At 31.9% G+C, this 18,366-nt stretch overlaps 2 protein-coding genes across 2 annotated transcripts; both read right to left on the bottom strand.

Annotated features, from left to right (window-relative positions):
- Nucleotides 1-2,718: 2,718 nt before the first annotated feature.
- LOC112804094 (uncharacterized) lies at nucleotides 2,719-10,901 on the bottom strand. The gene is made up of 8 exons (XM_072237964.1): nucleotides 10,751-10,901; nucleotides 10,137-10,322; nucleotides 9,963-10,043; nucleotides 9,787-9,840; nucleotides 7,351-7,789; nucleotides 6,311-7,233; nucleotides 4,671-5,888; nucleotides 2,719-4,394 (listed from the first exon to the last, which is right to left on the bottom strand). Exons 1-8 carry the CDS (start codon nucleotides 10,899-10,901, stop codon nucleotides 2,719-2,721), a joined length of 4,728 nt encoding a protein of 1,575 aa, XP_072094065.1.
- Nucleotides 10,902-12,499: 1,598 nt separating this feature from the next.
- Nucleotides 12,500-13,642, bottom strand: LOC140184791 (uncharacterized). The gene has a single exon (XM_072237963.1). It carries the CDS (start codon nucleotides 13,640-13,642, stop codon nucleotides 12,500-12,502), a length of 1,143 nt encoding a protein of 380 aa, XP_072094064.1.
- Nucleotides 13,643-18,366: the final 4,724 nt, after the last annotated feature.

Here is an 18,366-nt window from a genome sequence, read left to right as displayed (position 1 = left end):
ATCTGTGTCGACCGTAGGTACAGATGATATATGCATGAAAGATGAGTTTTTTGCTGGTTATTTTATGTAATAAGCAAGATGAAAACTCCGACTCTACCAAAAAAATTTAGTTTAGTTTTCGAAAATATAGATAGAAAAATCATTTTTTGTATGATTAATCAAGGAATTTATGTAGTCAAGTTAACAAAGACTGCATCCAATTTGAATGATAGCTTTTGATCAATTGTAATGATGGAGTATTTTTTATAGAAAATTTACTTCACCAATTTCAATAAAATGACTAAAGGTTTGTCTTTATCCATGAATACTAAACAGAACCGGGAGGGTTGGAGTTTGGAGATGTGACCAAATCAACCTAGTTCACTGCTTGAAGATACAACTTTTCTGGGTGACGATAAGAATTGTGCTGATTTTGTAAAGGTAGATCCACTTCCTTCTCGTCTACTTGTATATGGAATCTCATACTCTTTTTCTCTCTTGATCGGTGATGACATACATCCTTGCATCGTGTAATAGTCGGACTGTTCATTTCATTTACTCTCTTTAATTGGCATCACCCTACACTTGGTTGTGAGTTACATGATTCATTGTTGATTTGTTCTTTAGCCGTGTTTATAACTTGGAAAATATGGACCAATCCAAAAAATTTGGATTTTATAATAGTGGTTGTAGGTGTTGTATTTGCCCTCATTCAATCTCTCTCGGTTATTTGAAGTTATTTTTTCGGGAAAAAAATAATCATGTCACATTTTTTTTTCTAATTAAAAATTCAACTCAGAAGGTAACCTAAAATTGAAGACTCAATTCGCTGGAATGTTATCTATCAAAGAATAAAAAGAAATCTGAAGACTATTTACTTTATTTGATATTTCAGCTATTTTAGTTATCTATTCTAGCTTCTGTTGGTGTTATATAATGTGTTTAAAATATAAATAACAAAGTCAAGCTTTTTGCAACTTGAATATTTATCTTGTGAATGAATTATTAATCCCTTAAGTGCAAGTAGTTGTTGTTGTTGTAAGAATTTGTTGATGTACATTTTTTTAAATGGAGAGTTGAAATCTTAGGCTTCAAAATGGAGGCCCCCTGCTTTGTGAGAACCAACAACCATTGAATATTAACACTACATATTTACAATGTTGTTCTTTCCATTTGATTATTGCATAGCATAACAATGTCAATGTGTTTCGCAGTAGCCCACCATGTTATGCCGTTATGCCATTATGCCACTTATCAATGTCTTTGGAGGTGATGTGGTGTCGCTAAGCGGATTGAGGCAGTTTTTATTACAAAAGGTTATTTTGCCAAACTAATTTGTGTCTAACGGATGTTCTTAAATAGATTTGACCACTAAATCAGATGAGGTTGTATTAGAATTCTTTTGTATTGTGAAATGATGACCTATGAACTCTGAAGGGGATTAGTTTTATCATTCCTTCTAACCCAAATTTTGGAAGACGGCAAATAGTAATCTATGGCTTGATGTTTTGGTAAAATGAATGGATTAGTTGAACCATTTAGCAATCCAATGGATTGTATGCTGCTTAGAGACATATTAGGAATATGCGAAGTTATAGCAAATAATTAATGTTTATAAATTTTTTTAGGAAAGATGTGAGAATGATTAAGTATGGAGAATTATACTGGTGTTAAAAACATCTTTCAATTTTTTTTTTGTGAAATGAGGCAATAACATTTACGCAATAGAATGGTAACTCAAGATCAAGTTATTCCCTTTTAATAATAGTTCTTTTGAGTGGTCATGTTGAAAATAAATTAAGAGAATAGTTGATATTGTGCTAGAGAAAGGAATCAGTATTGCTACTTAAACGATTTATTTGGTCTCGATGTTATTGTTAGCAATTATTGGGTAATTTAACCATTCTGAGTCTAATTTACAATTGTTTCATTTTGTCAATAAATATTTACAGCTTGGAGAATCTTCTAAAATGATGATTTATTCGTGTAAAAGCTGCTGGGATGTAGTCTCGAATGGCACATGTTGCAACGGAAGTGTATACCCAGAAACGGTAAAGTATTTATGATTTTGAAGTCTTGCAAAATTAAGTTAATATGATTGACAGACACTGATAGATATGACATACTTTGTTGTTGGAAAACTTGTATTTGTTGTGATGACAGTTTTGACGAATAAATCTTGACATTAATATTAGATAAGTAGGTGGGTGTGCGGGCGGCTCTAATAGGAGGTTAAACAAAGACTATTTAAGTTTTTGAATGGTTTAGGGGTTGGGTGCATGTTGGTTATGCAGCAAATAAAACAACAAAAAGAGAACTGACATAATAGCATGAAAATGTGATAAAACTCCATACGAACTAAGGTACAACACATCTATTATTGGAAAAAACGATAAGATTGGTGCCTACATTAAAGACTAAATTCCATCCATAGAATCCTTAAGCTGCAATGGTTAATTGTAGGCCGCAGCTGTCATTAAGTCATGTGGAATATCATGCTACCAAGAACGTTGGAGTACTTAGCTCGAAACCTGCATCAGAATTTAATCAGGTGAGTATCTATAAATAGTACTATGGCTATGGAATACAGATAGATTGAATATTGATGAAACTGTTTTGACATTTGGTGGAAAAACATAATTGGTTAGAGCTACTATTGCCCAATTAATGAGATAAGGTTATAGTGGATAGTGGAGTCTGGTAATGCATACTCCATCTAAAACTGGTGATCATATTTTTTCAGGCAACATTTCTGAATACTTCCTTGAAAACCACATTGTCTGTCTCTTTGTTATCACCTTCCTCATGACATAACAAAACCTTTAGCCCCTTCTTGTGTGTAACTCTTGAGAGGGCAACATATAACTGACCGTGGGTAAAAACTGGCTTTTTTAAAATCAAACCAACTTTCGAAAGTGATTGCCCTTGGCTTTTATTGATAGTCATGGCATAGGATACCATAACGGGAAATTGTCTTCGTTGGAACCTGAATGGTATTCTGTGATCCGAAGGACTTAAGGTCATTCTTGGGATAAACACCTTTTGGCCAGAATTTCTCCCTGCTATGCTCCTTGCTTCAATGATATGTTTTCCAAGTTTAGTGATTACTAAGCGTGTTCCATTACACAGCCCGGCAGAATGATCAATGTTCCGCAATAGCATTATAGGTGTCCCAACCTTCACAGTTAACTCATGATTTGGTACTCCAGAACACTTGATTGTGTTTAGAAATTCAGGAGTATGTATAGATGCTAGCAAGTCATTGTTGGCTTCTGTTGCACAAGCTTTGTCAGAGCTATAATATGTTATAGTTTCAGCTGGGTTCAAGCTCATCATATATTGGTTTATCTCATCCACAATTTGCAAGGTCGGTGCTAGTATGGCTCGATCCTCTGCTCTATATTCAACATTTGTTCCTCTAAACATTTCCGGGTAAGTAGCTTTACAAATAGCTACAATAGGATCATCCCAATCATTAATTAGGATGTCATCCGGGATTTTTACACTATCAACTCCATCATTAGATGTACCATATCTTCCATCCCCAATAGCCAATATCCAATCTGCAAACTGCTTTAACTCCTGACATGTTGTATGGCTCCCGTTTGTTTGTAGACGCATATTTTTTGTTAGAGATAAAATCTTGCAGCTGTTCCATATATACGATGAATTTATCGTTGCATTGACAATTTCCTGTCTAGTACCTTTCGGTATCACAGGTAGTATTTGACGAAAGTCACCTCCGAATACAATTGTCTTCCCTCCAAATGGCTCGTTGAGGCTGTTAGAATTCTTGAATCGTAAGATATCTCGCATAGTCCTATCAAGAGCTTCAATACAGTGCTTGTTTACCATTGGTGCTTCATCCCAAATGATGAGTTTGCTTTTAATTAATAGTTCAGCTAGATGACTACCTTGCTTTATGTTGCATGTTGAGTACTCATCTAAGTTAAGTGGAATTGCAAAGCGTGAGTGTGCTGTCCGCCCACCTGGTAATAGAAGAGATGCTATTCCGCTTGAGGCAACAGTTAGTACAATTTCGCCTTTAGATCTCAATGCGGAAGCCAAGGTCTTCCAAACAAATGTTTTTCCTGTTCCACCATATCCATAAAGGAAGAATACTCCCCCTTTCCTACTATGAACAGCCAACATGATTTCTTTGTACACCACTTTCTGCTCATCTGTCAATTGTTGTAAGTAAGTAGCATGTTCTTCTGCTAATCTTCGCCTATCATATCGAAGCTCATCACATATCAGCCGATTAGTCCCACTTGCCATCAACTGCAATGAACATGCGTCCATGTTTGGGAACGGCATTGTTGGGAAATCCTTGAGGCTCCTGTTATAGATATTCATTATGTTCTCAACATCTATTAGAGTTAATTCCTTTAACTCTTCATCTGTTAGGTGCAAATCTGTACAAAGAAACAAAAACCAAACCATTCATTATAATAAAGTGTTCTTATAATCCGTGTAGAATAAAAATAATTTATTAAGATATGCTCCGATTATATCATGTTGTTATTCCAAAGTAACTTTATGCACATGTGTACACGACATTTGAAATTTCTATGTAAAAACCATGTCTAATTTAATTCTTTAGAGATTGTATTAAATAAATATAAACTCAATTTTTTAATATTAATAATTGTATCCCAAAACTATATACATAACTTAAACATGGTGCTTACCAGGGTTGTCGAGGAGGGTTCTTTGACGATGAAGTATGTCATCGGATAACAAACTCCATGTGTTTTCCCATACATGTTCAGGCCTCTCCATTGAATTTGAAAACAACAATGTCGCAAAGAGTTTGCGCAAAAATATTCCTGAACCCCAATGACTTGCTTCCTCTATTGCATCGATATATTCTCTATCATCATCTAGAAGACCTCTTGCATAGCATGCATCTCTAAAGGTTGGGTACAAAATTCCATCAACAGTCCTGATATCTTCATAGCATGTAGGTCCTTTGGCAAAGTTAAGTAGTAGCCTTAGATAGTATACTTCCCCAGATCCAGGTGGTACAAAGAAAATCCTGCCAATAACCGAATGAGATTTACGTGGACACCATTCCCTTTCTTTAGCCTTCCAAACAAACTTTGTAGGAAATTCAGCATAGGTTAGGGATCTTGCTGCAGAATATTGTTTATTTGCATCAAACCATCCCAAAAACATAGATTCTTTAATGGAGGCTTCTCTAGCAACATCGTCTATGTTTTCATGGTCTTTGAAAATAATGGTTTGCTCATTCTCCAAGTGGAACCCCAGCCTTACAACAGAGGGATCTCTATAATGGAGATTGTATCCAAAAATTCTCCAAGCTGCTTCACATGGAGATATGTATCTACAATCATAATACATGCTAACTTTATCAATTTTGTCATCTTCAGGATCTTCAGTAGCACTCCTATAAAAAGAAGCTGTAACACGGTCATTTCCTTTGTTCACATACTTAAATAAGTACTTAATTGACCTTGACTGATTACACCACTCCACATTAATATGTGCTCCATATTTCAATAATAATGATCTATTGTGTGGTACGACATATCGGTTGTCAAGATCAACACCGGACTTATTTATTGTTTTGTCATCATCTCTTCGTCTATATATTGGATACCCATCATCATCGATTGTTGTGGTGTCAACAAATCTTTTAGGAAAGTGGCGTATGCATTTGCCATTCTCCATGCATGGAGACTCTTTCCTAAGTGTACCACATGGACCATGCATCATGTGTTTTTCAACAGCTTCGTAATATTCTTGATCTTGGTACTTGTCCGGTATCTCAGCTGAAATAATTTTGTCTATGTCATCCGCAGTTGGATACTTATCATCCCGATGAAGGAAAATGAGTATGTGGGCATGTGGGAGTCCACGTTTTTGAAATTCAATGGTATAAACAACTGAAAAAATACATAATTTGTCGTTAGTAATCTACAAATAACCCTAAAAAGAAATCATATTTCAAATGGCGCAGATAAATTTTCTACCTTATTGAATTCATAGAAATGTCTCCCACAGTAACCGCATTAACTTGTAATTTAAGAAGTGTGTTTGAAAATTATTTAACATCCTTTTCCACCATTATATTTTTATTTATGTTTGAGATAGCTAAAAATGGACTTTATAATTTTGGAAAACAATAAATTTATTAATGACAACAATTGTGAACTAATAATCTAAACTCTAAGACAAAATATTCTCTTTGATGCTTCATGCAATCTTTTGTCATGAAAGTCCTGAAACATTGTTAAATAGGATGTTCTATAAATATTTTCTTATATTAATAGCTTGAGAATATAGAAGATGAGTTAGAATTGATAACCTGCACAAACTCTACCGAATATCTTGTTTGTTTTGATATCTTTTATTAAATGATCCAATTTCACTTTGAAAGCCCTGCAAATCATGTCTGGACGGTCTTCTGCATTTAGTTCTCTGTTTTTTAGGAAGTCTTCCAGCTCAGGCCACTTAGGATTGCATGTGAATGTAATGAACAGATCGGGATAACCAACCACTTTACATATAGCCATAGCATCTTGGTAGTTTTGGATCATATACCTTGGTCCTCCAGTAAATGATGAGGGTAAAATAATTCTTTTACCACAGGATGACGGTCTAGTTTCTCCACTTAAAACAGCTTCTTTAATTCCCTTGTACATCTCACATCTGAACTTCTCTTGATCAAGACGTATATAATTTAACCTTGCTGACTCAATCATGGAGTAACCATCAACCAGAAACTGTTGGAACAATCTTCTTGAATATAGTAATGGGGATCCATCAGCCAATCTCTCTTGTATTCGGAAAGCAAAGAATTCCTTCATGGATACCTCTTGTCTTCCTTTTCCTTTATTAGCATTACTCTTATTGAGGGGTATCTCTTCTTTGTATCCATCCTCTCCATAGGGAAACAATAACGGATATTGTAAGCCTAAATATGCAGGATTAAGTTGAGTAATCCGTTGCAATTTATGACTTTGTGTCTCTACCACGATGTCCCTATCAGTTCTGTTTATATCAAAATCACCCACAATCAAAGCTGCCACCTCGTTGGTTGATGGTAAATTATACCTTCTACCATCCTTGCCTCTCTTACCCAATAGCCTCAATTTCACCATTGATCTAGGCTCAACACTAATTGATTCCCTAACCATGCGAAATGCTTTGACCAAAACATTATGCTCATCAAGCATTTTCTTCAAGTCTCTGACAATATCTTCGTGAATTTTATTGTTCTCTTCCCCCCTATATATTAAATTAAAATATAGAACAGAATGAGTTACAAATATCGAGTACGTCTTATAATAAGCAATAGGTTTTCTAATATATTATAGTTGTAGATAGTTTGGTTTGATTACTTACCTGATAACAGCGATACGATTTTGCACCTCATTTTGGGTATCAAATACATACAGTTGTGCAAATTTAGCAGGACTCCCTACTTTGGGTATCAAACTACCCATCAAGTGATAATTCTCACCACATAGAATAAATGTCGGTGGTCCCCTTTTGGAATTGATATTACGGTCAACCTTTGCCCCCATCGATGTGAATTGAAACATACTATTATAAGTCCTTATGTTGTCACGAAAGTGCTTGCTTTTGGCATCATCATTGTACAACAAATCATACAACACTTTAGGAGCATCCTGTAAGTGTGGAATCTCTACTTGCCCACCTCTACAACAAAGTGTATATTTGGGATCACTCGTATTGTAATGTTTTCGGATTCTTTCGTCATACCAAAACAACGCATGACAATATTCACATTGATAGCGTAGATCACCCATGTGCCAATATTCTGCAAATGATATTAGAACCACACTTTTATTTGATCTAATTGATAAAATTATTAAGAAATGGGCCTTTAAAGTAATAAATAACATTAACTACATAGTACCCGTATGTTCTTTTGCATGATTAGCTTTTTTATTCCTTGACTTCCTGTTAATCACCCCTACAAATGGATCCCACGAGTTGCACCAGCATTGTGAGTGACCTCAAACATAATAGATTCATGAACAATTGATTTAAGTTAGGATTTTATGTTGACATAATACTAAATAATCACCTTCAGAACGTGTGTTCTTATTACATTGCTTTGCTACAGCAAATTTGGGCAACTTAGCTGCACATGTGGTTCTTTGGCATATGAGTTGAGTAAACAAAGAAATTCTTATAAGGAGTCCTCAACTCTTAAAGTGAAGTAGTTCACACACAAAGTAATAATGTCAAAAATGAGGTAAAATTACCTATATTAAGTTGACTTTGAGCGGATGAGTCCAGTTGAGTGTTGGCACCATTTAAATAATTCGGTGTTATCATGTGTGACGTACTGGCTTGATTTATCGTAGTAAATGAGTCACTGAGTAATTGGGAAAAATTGAGGGAGATACTGCCACCTGAGAAAATTGATGAATATAAGCATGGTAAACGAAATTTTGTATAATTCTATTAACATTTTGACTGATTCTGTTTCTTGTATAAAATTATTGGACCTGATATAAGCACAGTTTAGCTCATTAATGTGCTCCAAATTTTTTATAATTGTATCTTTTTGTTTTTTTAGTTTCTATTATGCAAACTACTGTAAAAGAATTATCAATATTATAGCATTAAATAGCCACGGTTTCTTTTGTCCAATATGAAGTTCATATCAAGTCTAAAAACATCATTTTTTGTCCAGTTATATGTGGTAGCTCATTTAAAAATGACTCAACTAATGGCTTAAAAGATATTGATAAGTATGTTCTTGGCTTTGATTCATTTTGTTTTTTTTTTTCATTGTGTGTCCCAAAACTATCCTTATTACTCTCTTGATATTGTGACAAAGGTTGTAAATGATTCAGTGTAAACCTCTGGATTAAACCTCATTACTAAGACATGTGATTGAACAAAAAGTTGATAGGATGACCCCCCAAAAAAAATGTTTTATTAAGAATTACACTATGTGAAAATTAATGATATGAGGATCATCTATGAGGTGAATTATCTGCAAACACAAAATTTAATGTATAATTACTTACTACTGCTTTTTACGGTGATTTGACTATAATTATTTCAAGTAAATAGCATTGAGAAAATTTAATTGATTTTCTTGTTAGAGAAAGTTTTCTTATTTAAAATAATTGATTAATCATGATATTGCACTACAAAGAGTTTTAAAGTTTTATGAAATTTATATTTTTTATAGCCATGTAGTGCATGATTTTCATAATGATTTAGTTAGTTTATTAAATTATGAGTCCCAGAAATTGGAGAAGGTGTTGAGTCAACATTCTTAATTTCAATTACGTGGACTTCATATACTTTCGTCATACATATATTGCTGGATGAAATAATATATTAGTTGATTAAGATAGAAAAAGACAAATTATTTTCTTTGATTACTAAATTAATAAATACATTTTCCTAGTATATATTTTTATCTATAAATTCATGTCATTCTCAAGACTAACGACACAATGTATGTTCCTTTGAAACATCTGGTTGGCCTAATTATAAGGTATCGATTATTCTTCTAATTAAAATTTATAGATTATCCATAATTTCTTCAATATTTCTGGAATTTATATTATACTTAACCGATACAATACATCTCATTATTACATGTTCTTAAGTAGTCTTTTTATATTCATTATTTGAAATATTATGAACTGAGTACGCTAACATAGTTCTTAATTATAGATTATTTGGATTCTGTTTTTTTGCAACCATGTGTGCCTTCCACTATAGTTATAAGGAAACAAAAAGCTGTTTCAACTTCAGATATACATTTACAAATAATAGATTTAATACCTGGAGATCCATGGGTTGTTGGACTCTCATAAAGGGTAGTTGTTCCTCGCATACCTTCACAGCGTATACGTTCAAAATATAATGATATGAGCAATAGAGATTAGCAAATTTGTGCAATGTCAAGTTTAATCAGCTTCCACATTTAATTAAAATTTACACTTTTAATTAAATTTAACCTTGTTGAAATTGAGTGGTGTTATAGTGCCTACTCTCAGCTAGTTTCAATGCTCTGACTCTTCTAGCATTCTTTTTTGTCTCTGATAGAAAGAAAAGAATAGTTTGTTTACATAGGTTCAACTTTGCTTAAATTCAACCAACTTGTCTAGGTCGAATTAGGAATACCTAAGTACCTATATCCTGTGGCAAGTTAGCAGTATTGAAGGGTAAATCTGCGAGAGCTGTTCTGCAATTTGTTGACCATTTGACTTTGCTATCCTTCTGATTCATAGCATGAGAATCTATTGTATAGGGCATGTTTTCCTTATCTGGATGTAGGCTTTGGTGTGGTGTGTTACTTAGTAATGTGTCCATTGTGCCTGAAATGATTCTCATATAATTTAATAACATTGCGAATTGATTTTACTAACTGAAATCCTTACAATGGTGATTACCAGTTGTTTCAATAAACCATCCCGGAAGGTGTTGTCCTGCCCCATCATGCGAACTGGTATGTGTTTCGATATTTCTGTTGGCCATCTTTTGACAGCTAGAATTGTTTTGAACCTTCCTTGACTTGTTAGAACATGTTTCTGCTACTGGTTGTGAAGTAAAACAATACAAATTATAAAATATATGCTGGTTTATCCTCAAGATATAAGTATAAAACACAAAGGCATAAATCTCATATACCACAACTTCATAATAGCTAAAATATTCTTCTTCTGTTCACAATGATTGGTTGAGATATCATGCTCTATTAAGCTTGAACCTGAAACAAAATTTATATGTTGTATAATTTTAGTACCTGGTTTTCTGGAGGAAGATGAGTTGCTGTTGTGTTGGATAGGCATTTTTAAATACTTTTCGCGTTGCTCTAGTATTCTCATCCTCTTCCTCTTGTCATTAATAATTATCCTTCTTTTCTTCCTGGCCTCTGAAGAAGGCATTTGCTCCATTGCTACCGTGTCTATCTAACATAACATAGGTTGAATGTATTTTAGGTTATGAAGATTGTAGTGCATCGTACTTTGAATACCCATTATTAATTTCACCAAGAGTTTTTTTTTTGACGAAGCTAACTTGTGCCACGTGAACCTAAAAGCTTATATTTGTAGGTAGACCAGGTTGGACTTAGTTAACTTAGAAATGATTTTTTAATAATAATATTGGCTAAATTTTCATTTATTGTGAGCATACCACTAAGTAAACATTAAGTACTCTTATAGGGATTATTCAATCATGTCTCAAAATATCTATTTTTATTCACAACTATATTTAACTGAGGACTTTAACATTTAATCCTCCCCATCTTAATTGCATGAAGATAGATCTTTGAGTCATATCACAGCTAGCATTGTATCTTTGTTTAAGGGTTTGTGACCATTCTCATGACTAAACTAACATTAGTTATTATATATAGGTACCACTTATTGATAACTTCCTATTATTATATTTCTTTAAAAGTATGAACTGTTTACCTCAAATTTTTTATAGATCATAAAAAACATTGAAAAATACGTCATGTACTAATGATTATATTACTATAATCACAACGGCACACATTTAGATTTTGTTACACATTTTTCCTTAAAAAATTATAAGTTATTTATTTGATCCTCCAAATTTAATTTTGTGAGAAGAGATCTATTAAAGAATGCTATGTGTTTTTTTTATTACTCTATCGGTTCCTTAGTTTCGCAAAATCTTTAATTAGGTCTCTTTTTTATTTTAATTGAGTACTTGCACCAGATTTTTTTTTAATTGAATCTCTACACTTTTTTTCCTTTGATTTGGGTTCCTGCAGCAATTTTTTTTTAGTTGGGTCCCTAAAAAATTAAGCTAATTACAGTCAAGAGGGGCCTAATTGAAAAAAAAAAAACTGGTCTAGGGACGCAATTAAAAGAAAAAAGAACATAGAGACCTAATTGAAAATTTCGCAAAATTATAGGGACCAATAGAATAATGAAAACTTTTTTTATCATTCATAGTATGTTGATACTTGTTACAACAACAATTTGAGAGTGAACGCATAGATAGGTCCTTCCAAAATGTTTGAATTCAACAACTTAGCATGTTTGCTACTCTGGACTTGTATATTTTATCATGAAGTTTATTCTATAGCCAGTAATAATTTATGTAAAGCTAAATAGTAAAAATTATGAAATTATTGTAAATTTATTAATTTTGATTTACTTGGTTGGTTGCCACAAGAATAAAAAGAAAATAATTCATATTATACTTATGTAAGGATAATAATGTTGTAATTTCATTAGATTAATCACACAAACACACTATTCTAACCTAAATAATATACCAGCCCTAAAAAATCGATGACAACATAGCTAGGAAGTTAAATCATACAGACGACTGCCAGATTACTACATTCATGAACTAAACCCTCAAATATTTTAAATACAACAATTAGAAACAACACTGCTTAAGAAGACATTTAGTGAATGTTAAAGACTCATAATTCAGATTGAACACTAAATGTATACGTCATAAATACTTAAAGAACATACACAACTCTTCATCTAACACATTAGTGATACTTCTACACCATGTAAAGTCCCTGTGAGTGGAGAGTAACTGTTTTCACAAAAAGAGACTCATTCCAAGTTCGATGCATCAAATGTTTTGTCTTAAAAGTATTGAACTTATTCCTTGATAAAAGAAGTTCAGTTTTCTCTCCATCATTAGCTCCACCATGATTGTTCCTAGACTCCAAAAGTGAAATAATATCTTTACCAACAAACAAAGTAGGATTGTAAGGAATCCGCAAGCCAGAAATTTTTAGCATCTTTTCCCAAATCAGCTGATCTTGACCATCACGAATAATTTTCCACAAATTAATTTGGATGGTCCATCCTACATATAGTGTGGATATGAACCCAACTCCATCATTGAAGTGTGTTAAGGAGTGGTAAGTTGATTTAACAGCATCCGGGACCTCACCCTCGTAACATAGCCTTTGTTGCAAGTTGAAAGTGACGATTAATGCTGGTTGAGCATAGGAGGTGCCTTCCCACCCTATCCAATAAACAATCCCATTTTTCATAATGTACTTCGGGCCAATCTTCTGGACTTTGCTTTGAATTGTTCCGAAGTGCTTCCAATTCCTCTCGTATGAATTGTAGAGAGTCCAAGACATTTTGGTGTCAGAATAGTGCCTTTTGTACACATGCACTATCCCATACTCAATGGTATCTTCCAAATAACCAAAAGCATAGATAGAAACAGCATACCGTGAATGTTTTCTTGCTTCATCAGACGCAAAAGCAATCATTCGAGTTAAAGGATTCCAAATAAGAAGTCGAGAGATAAGGCCATCCTGAGAGTACCTTAGACAGAGATTCCCATGATCAGAACCTATAAGAGCATAGTAGCCAAAGTTGTTTATGGCCACTGGTATATTCAAATCAAGATGCTCGCCAGTTTGAGCATCAACCCTCTCAAACCACTGGGAGTTTTCATTAGCTGGATAGTATCCAATACCAATTATGATACTCTGCTCTCTATTTTTATTTTGCTTGTAATGTTCCTTCAGAAAGGCTGGTGTCGACAATGTATATCTCCATGACTTGTTTGTACTCCTACATCTCCCAACTGTCTTGGAATCAGCCTTAGCAAATATTTGCCAAACCAGTTCATCACCTAGATGAGGCATGCAAACTCTCTTTGATGGGGTGTGACTCATTTTTGAGATAGAACCGAGTAATGTTTGTGCAAAGCATGTTAAGTGAGAAGATGTTAGTTTGTGTTTTGAGTTTCCGACAATATAAAAAGGTGAGGCTTTTAGTGGTGTGTTCGTAAACATAAAGGTCGTTGGATAAAAAAATTAAGGTAATTCAAGTTTTAGAATTCAACTTGGTAGTACTAAGATGCCTTTTATTACTTATGTGTTTTTTAAAAAGTTCCATTACATTCTGTCAAAATTATTTTAGACTGTTTAAATAATTTAATGAATAATTTTCTTAACTCTTAACGTGTAAGTCCACAACCCATTAAAGTTGTGATGTTGAGACACGTACAAATATTCAATTAACTTTTTTATGCATAATGGTTACATATGTTGAAAATTATTTAAACTGGTTTATTAATTAGTGATCCTTTTATAGTTTTCTTCTTTCTTAGTTATGGAGTGCAATAGTGTGTATTAATTTGTATTGAATGTGGGTGGAATATAACTCTAATTTAGTCATAAAAAAAAATAAAAGAGAATTAGTTCTGTAATTAACTAATTCAAGGTATTTGAAAAGAAATTGAAGTTCCCTTAATGTATTGTTTTAACATTAACAATCTTAATGTCAAGAGGGGTTACCATCTAAGCGACTGTCTAGTACATTATACATGGAATTCCAGCTGTCATCAATTTGTAAATACGTATAGAGATGTAATTATCATCATCCAAAATGAATTTCATTTAAAACTCTATCATTACATCTATTATATAGTCCTTGTGGGTAATTGTGCATATCATTCCTATGACCATAAAGATCATTTGATCATTCCAAAATATTTGAATGATTTGGAAGATAATAAGTTACATACCTTGGTCGTGACTAATTATTTATTCAACATATGTATTGCTTATAACTTGATTTGATTGCATTCAAGTTGATTTAAATTGAAGAAAATTTTACTCCTCTCTTATTAGAGAAATTAAAATGATATTCTTTTTCTCTTTATTTTTGCTAAAATGTACATCTTTTTCTCTTTTAACTTTTAAAAGTTTTTTTCTTTAATCTTTTTAATTTTTTTGTGTTAATTAATGTTAATTTTATCTATTTCTCAAGAAAAGTAGATTTTTTTACAGAAATACCCTTTAATAAAAGTTTTATTTTTTTATCATTAAATTTTGCTTACCAAAATATCATTTAATAATTTTTTTTATTAAGTGATATTTTTACCAAAAGATGAGGAAAAAAATAGAATTAATTTTTTTAAGATATCATTTAAAAATATTTTAATTCTTAAATTGTGATTTAACAAAAACTTGCGTTAACAATTAATTTTATATTTTACTTTAATTTTTGTTATATCGATATATTATTTTAACAATAAATGAAAATTTTTTTACCACTTTTAATATGTATAATAATTAATATATATTGATATCGAGAAATAATTCAACCATATTTTTTTTATTTAATGTTAGAATAATATATATTGATATGGAAAATGAATCTAAAATATAACTGTAATTGTTAATGAAAATGTTGGTAAAATCATATTTTACTATTAAAAAAATTATTTTAGGGTATCTTTATAAAAAGTTCCTTAATAACTAAAATTTCTTAAAAAATTTTGTAGTCAAAATACAATTGAATCAATCCAAAAATAATCTATGAAAGGATATTTTGGTAAGCAAAGTTTAATGACAACACAAAAATTTTTGTTAATAGGTATTTTTGTAAGAAATAATTTATTTTTTCTTTTTAAATGGATAGATTTAATATTAATTAACACAAAAAATTTAAAATAGATTAAAAATGAGATTTTCTAATACTCATAAAGAAAAAAAAACATTTTACAAATAAAAGAGAGGAAAATGTCATCTGAGTATCTTTCAAAATAGGAGAATGGAAATTTCTCTTTAAAATGCAGTAAATGTGTATCTTTCATAGTAATTTATAGAATAACATTTTTTTGACCCTTTGACACATGGATTTTGTTTATAAATAAAGCAATATACTCCGCTTGCCATACGGCCTCTCATATAATGCTCTGCTTGTCAGGATTTTTTTCTATGTATATAGTGTAATGATAATTCTTGTGCAATTGGAATTCCATTTAAAATAAATTCACTCTCACTAAAGATTTATCTGAGGTTTTTAAAATCCAATATAAAATTAAATCTCATATTAGTTAATAGTTATTAAGAGGTTATAATTAGCCCTAAGTTATAATTAGCACATATTCTAAATCTTGTAGGATTATGGCCAACCGTTTAGTCTCTACCTGCTGGTTACAAAATCACTGGGATCCTCTTTGCCTACAACCTCACCAATTATATCTACATGTCGAGAAACAAAATAAGCTTAGCTTTAGAAAACAAATCCAAGTTACGGGGTTGGGGAAAATGTTTATATTAGAAAGTTATGTAGACCACCAAAGGATTTCTTACCAATAAGTTCAGAGTTGTCGAACTTATCAAAAGTAAGATATTCCTTAAATGACTTTAAGCGAAAGGCATCAAGTGGAAAGCTTGGATGTTCAACGTGATGAATCCTGGTCCGATGTGAGAAAACCAATATATATTTATCCGGAGTTACGTTGGGGTATATAGTGTTATCCAAAACAACGAAATTTTTCATCGTGTACATCTAAAACTCCAATATGACATCCTTCCACTTCTTAATCAACGGTATCGAAGCTTTGCAACCTATGAAAAATAAATATTATTTATGGATAAAATAATTTAAATAATTCATTAAATTTATTTCTGTTTAATTCTTATTGATAGGTTGTAAAATGCTTATTTAAAAACTACCTTTGTTTTAGAAATTAGTAATTTGTATTTTTTTTTTGGTATTATTATTGGTAGGTTGTAGAAGGTTATTTGAAAAGTACGTTGGTTTTATTCATTTTGTTTCTCCGTTTGGGTTCTCCTTGTCTTTCTGCAGTTCTTTTAATTATAGTTCTTATTAAGGGGCTCAATGCTCTGTGTTATGTTTCCAGATTTTTTTTTTCTAGTAATGCAAAATGTCTTTCTTGCTTTCCCTACAAATGCACACAGTTTCTATTCTGAGGTAAATAAGAGTAGGGCATAGTAGTTGATGACAATGAACATATCAATGTCTTAAAAGAAATCCTTGATTTGGTATCATGAGACGTGACTGCTGAAATAATCTACTTGTTTTCCTTCTCATTGATTAGCCAATATAGGAGCCATGGGTCCTATTAGGTAACGTTTTAGGTCAACTAATATATTTAGAGGTGGTCTTATTCAACTTTTTTATCTCTAGTGTTGGATAATGGTATAATACAATAGACACTAACCTTGTATTATTATATAATGGCACAGCCTGAACTTCGAGAAAAAAAAGTATTGCAGTGCATGACCCTTAATAATATATTTGACAGGATTGCACTACTTATTGTGTTTAGGATAGATATATAGCATTATTGACCATTAGTCCAGATTTCACATAGCTTCAAAAAGAAACTGGCATGACCAGCAGACTTGAAGCATGTTAAATTGATCTGATGTCCTGCGTAAAACCTTTCCACTTTTGTCGTTAGCTTACGATTTGGATAATTTACTGTGCCCTTTAAAAAAGCTCTTTTTGAGAATGGTTTTGTGAATTCCTGTTACTCATAAAGATAAGCTATGTTCATTAAGAGAACACTATTGTTAAGAACATGATTATCTTTTGTCCATGATAAAGATAAGTGTAAAAGATATATAACATTATTGATCATTAGTCAATAAAAATAAGTGCAAAAGACAATCAGTTATAAGCTAATATTATTAGTAAGGAGTTTTAAAACTACATGTAGATGAACAAAGAACCGTCTTAAAAAATGTTGGGTTTTGTATAATAAAACACTATTATCCCTTTCTTTGATGATCCAATATAAGAGACATGGCTCCTATTAGTTCATGTTTTAGGTCAACTAATATGATTAGAGATGATATTATTTAACAATTTATACTCTAACATTGGTAGTGAGATTATATAATGGACAATAACCTTGTATTGTTTTATTATATAATAATACATCCTGAATTCTGAAACTTGATTTGAATGATCCAAAAATATTTTTTATTAAGGGTTAGATACATACCACTATTAACTTTTAGTCTACATCCCTATATAACTTGAAGATGAAAATAGCACATTGACCAATACACTAAATGCATTTTAAATTTGGTGATATATCTTGGCTAAAATCTTTCACTTTCCATTGTTAGCTTAAGATTTTGGTTGTTTAATGTGCCCTCAGAAAAGCTCTTTTTCAACGATCTGTCCCTGATAAATATCTACAACATTCATGAGTTTGGAAAATTTAAATGGCTTTCCATATTAAAAGGAAACACTATTGTTAAGAAAGTGATTATCTTTTGTCACTCATAAAGATAAGTTCATAAAATTGAAACAATATTATTAGTGTCTTGAAAAAGTTGGGTTTAATGATCTCTTTAAATATTCTTTCATTAAAATTAACTTATTGTCTTAACTAAGAGAGAGACTATGTGTGTGTAATTGAAATTTCTTTTAAGGTATTTTTCAAATGCACAAAATCATTACTTAAGAAGTTATGAAATCCCAAAAAAAATATCTATACTTTCTCGAAGAATAAGTTAGACCAAAATTGATACACTTTTTTACTCTAGATGTGACTTAAAAAATTTGGGAGGGTGGGAGTACATGTCCAATGGATATCTTCATGGACTTAACCAATATTATAGACTAT

Source organism: Arachis hypogaea, chromosome 5, assembly GCF_003086295.3.
Source record: "Arachis hypogaea cultivar Tifrunner chromosome 5, arahy.Tifrunner.gnm2.J5K5, whole genome shotgun sequence".
In the NCBI taxonomy this organism is placed as follows: domain Eukaryota; kingdom Viridiplantae; phylum Streptophyta; class Magnoliopsida; order Fabales; family Fabaceae; genus Arachis; species Arachis hypogaea.
Note: the sequence above shows the minus strand (reverse complement) of the source record. Positions and strands in the feature narration are given on the sequence as shown.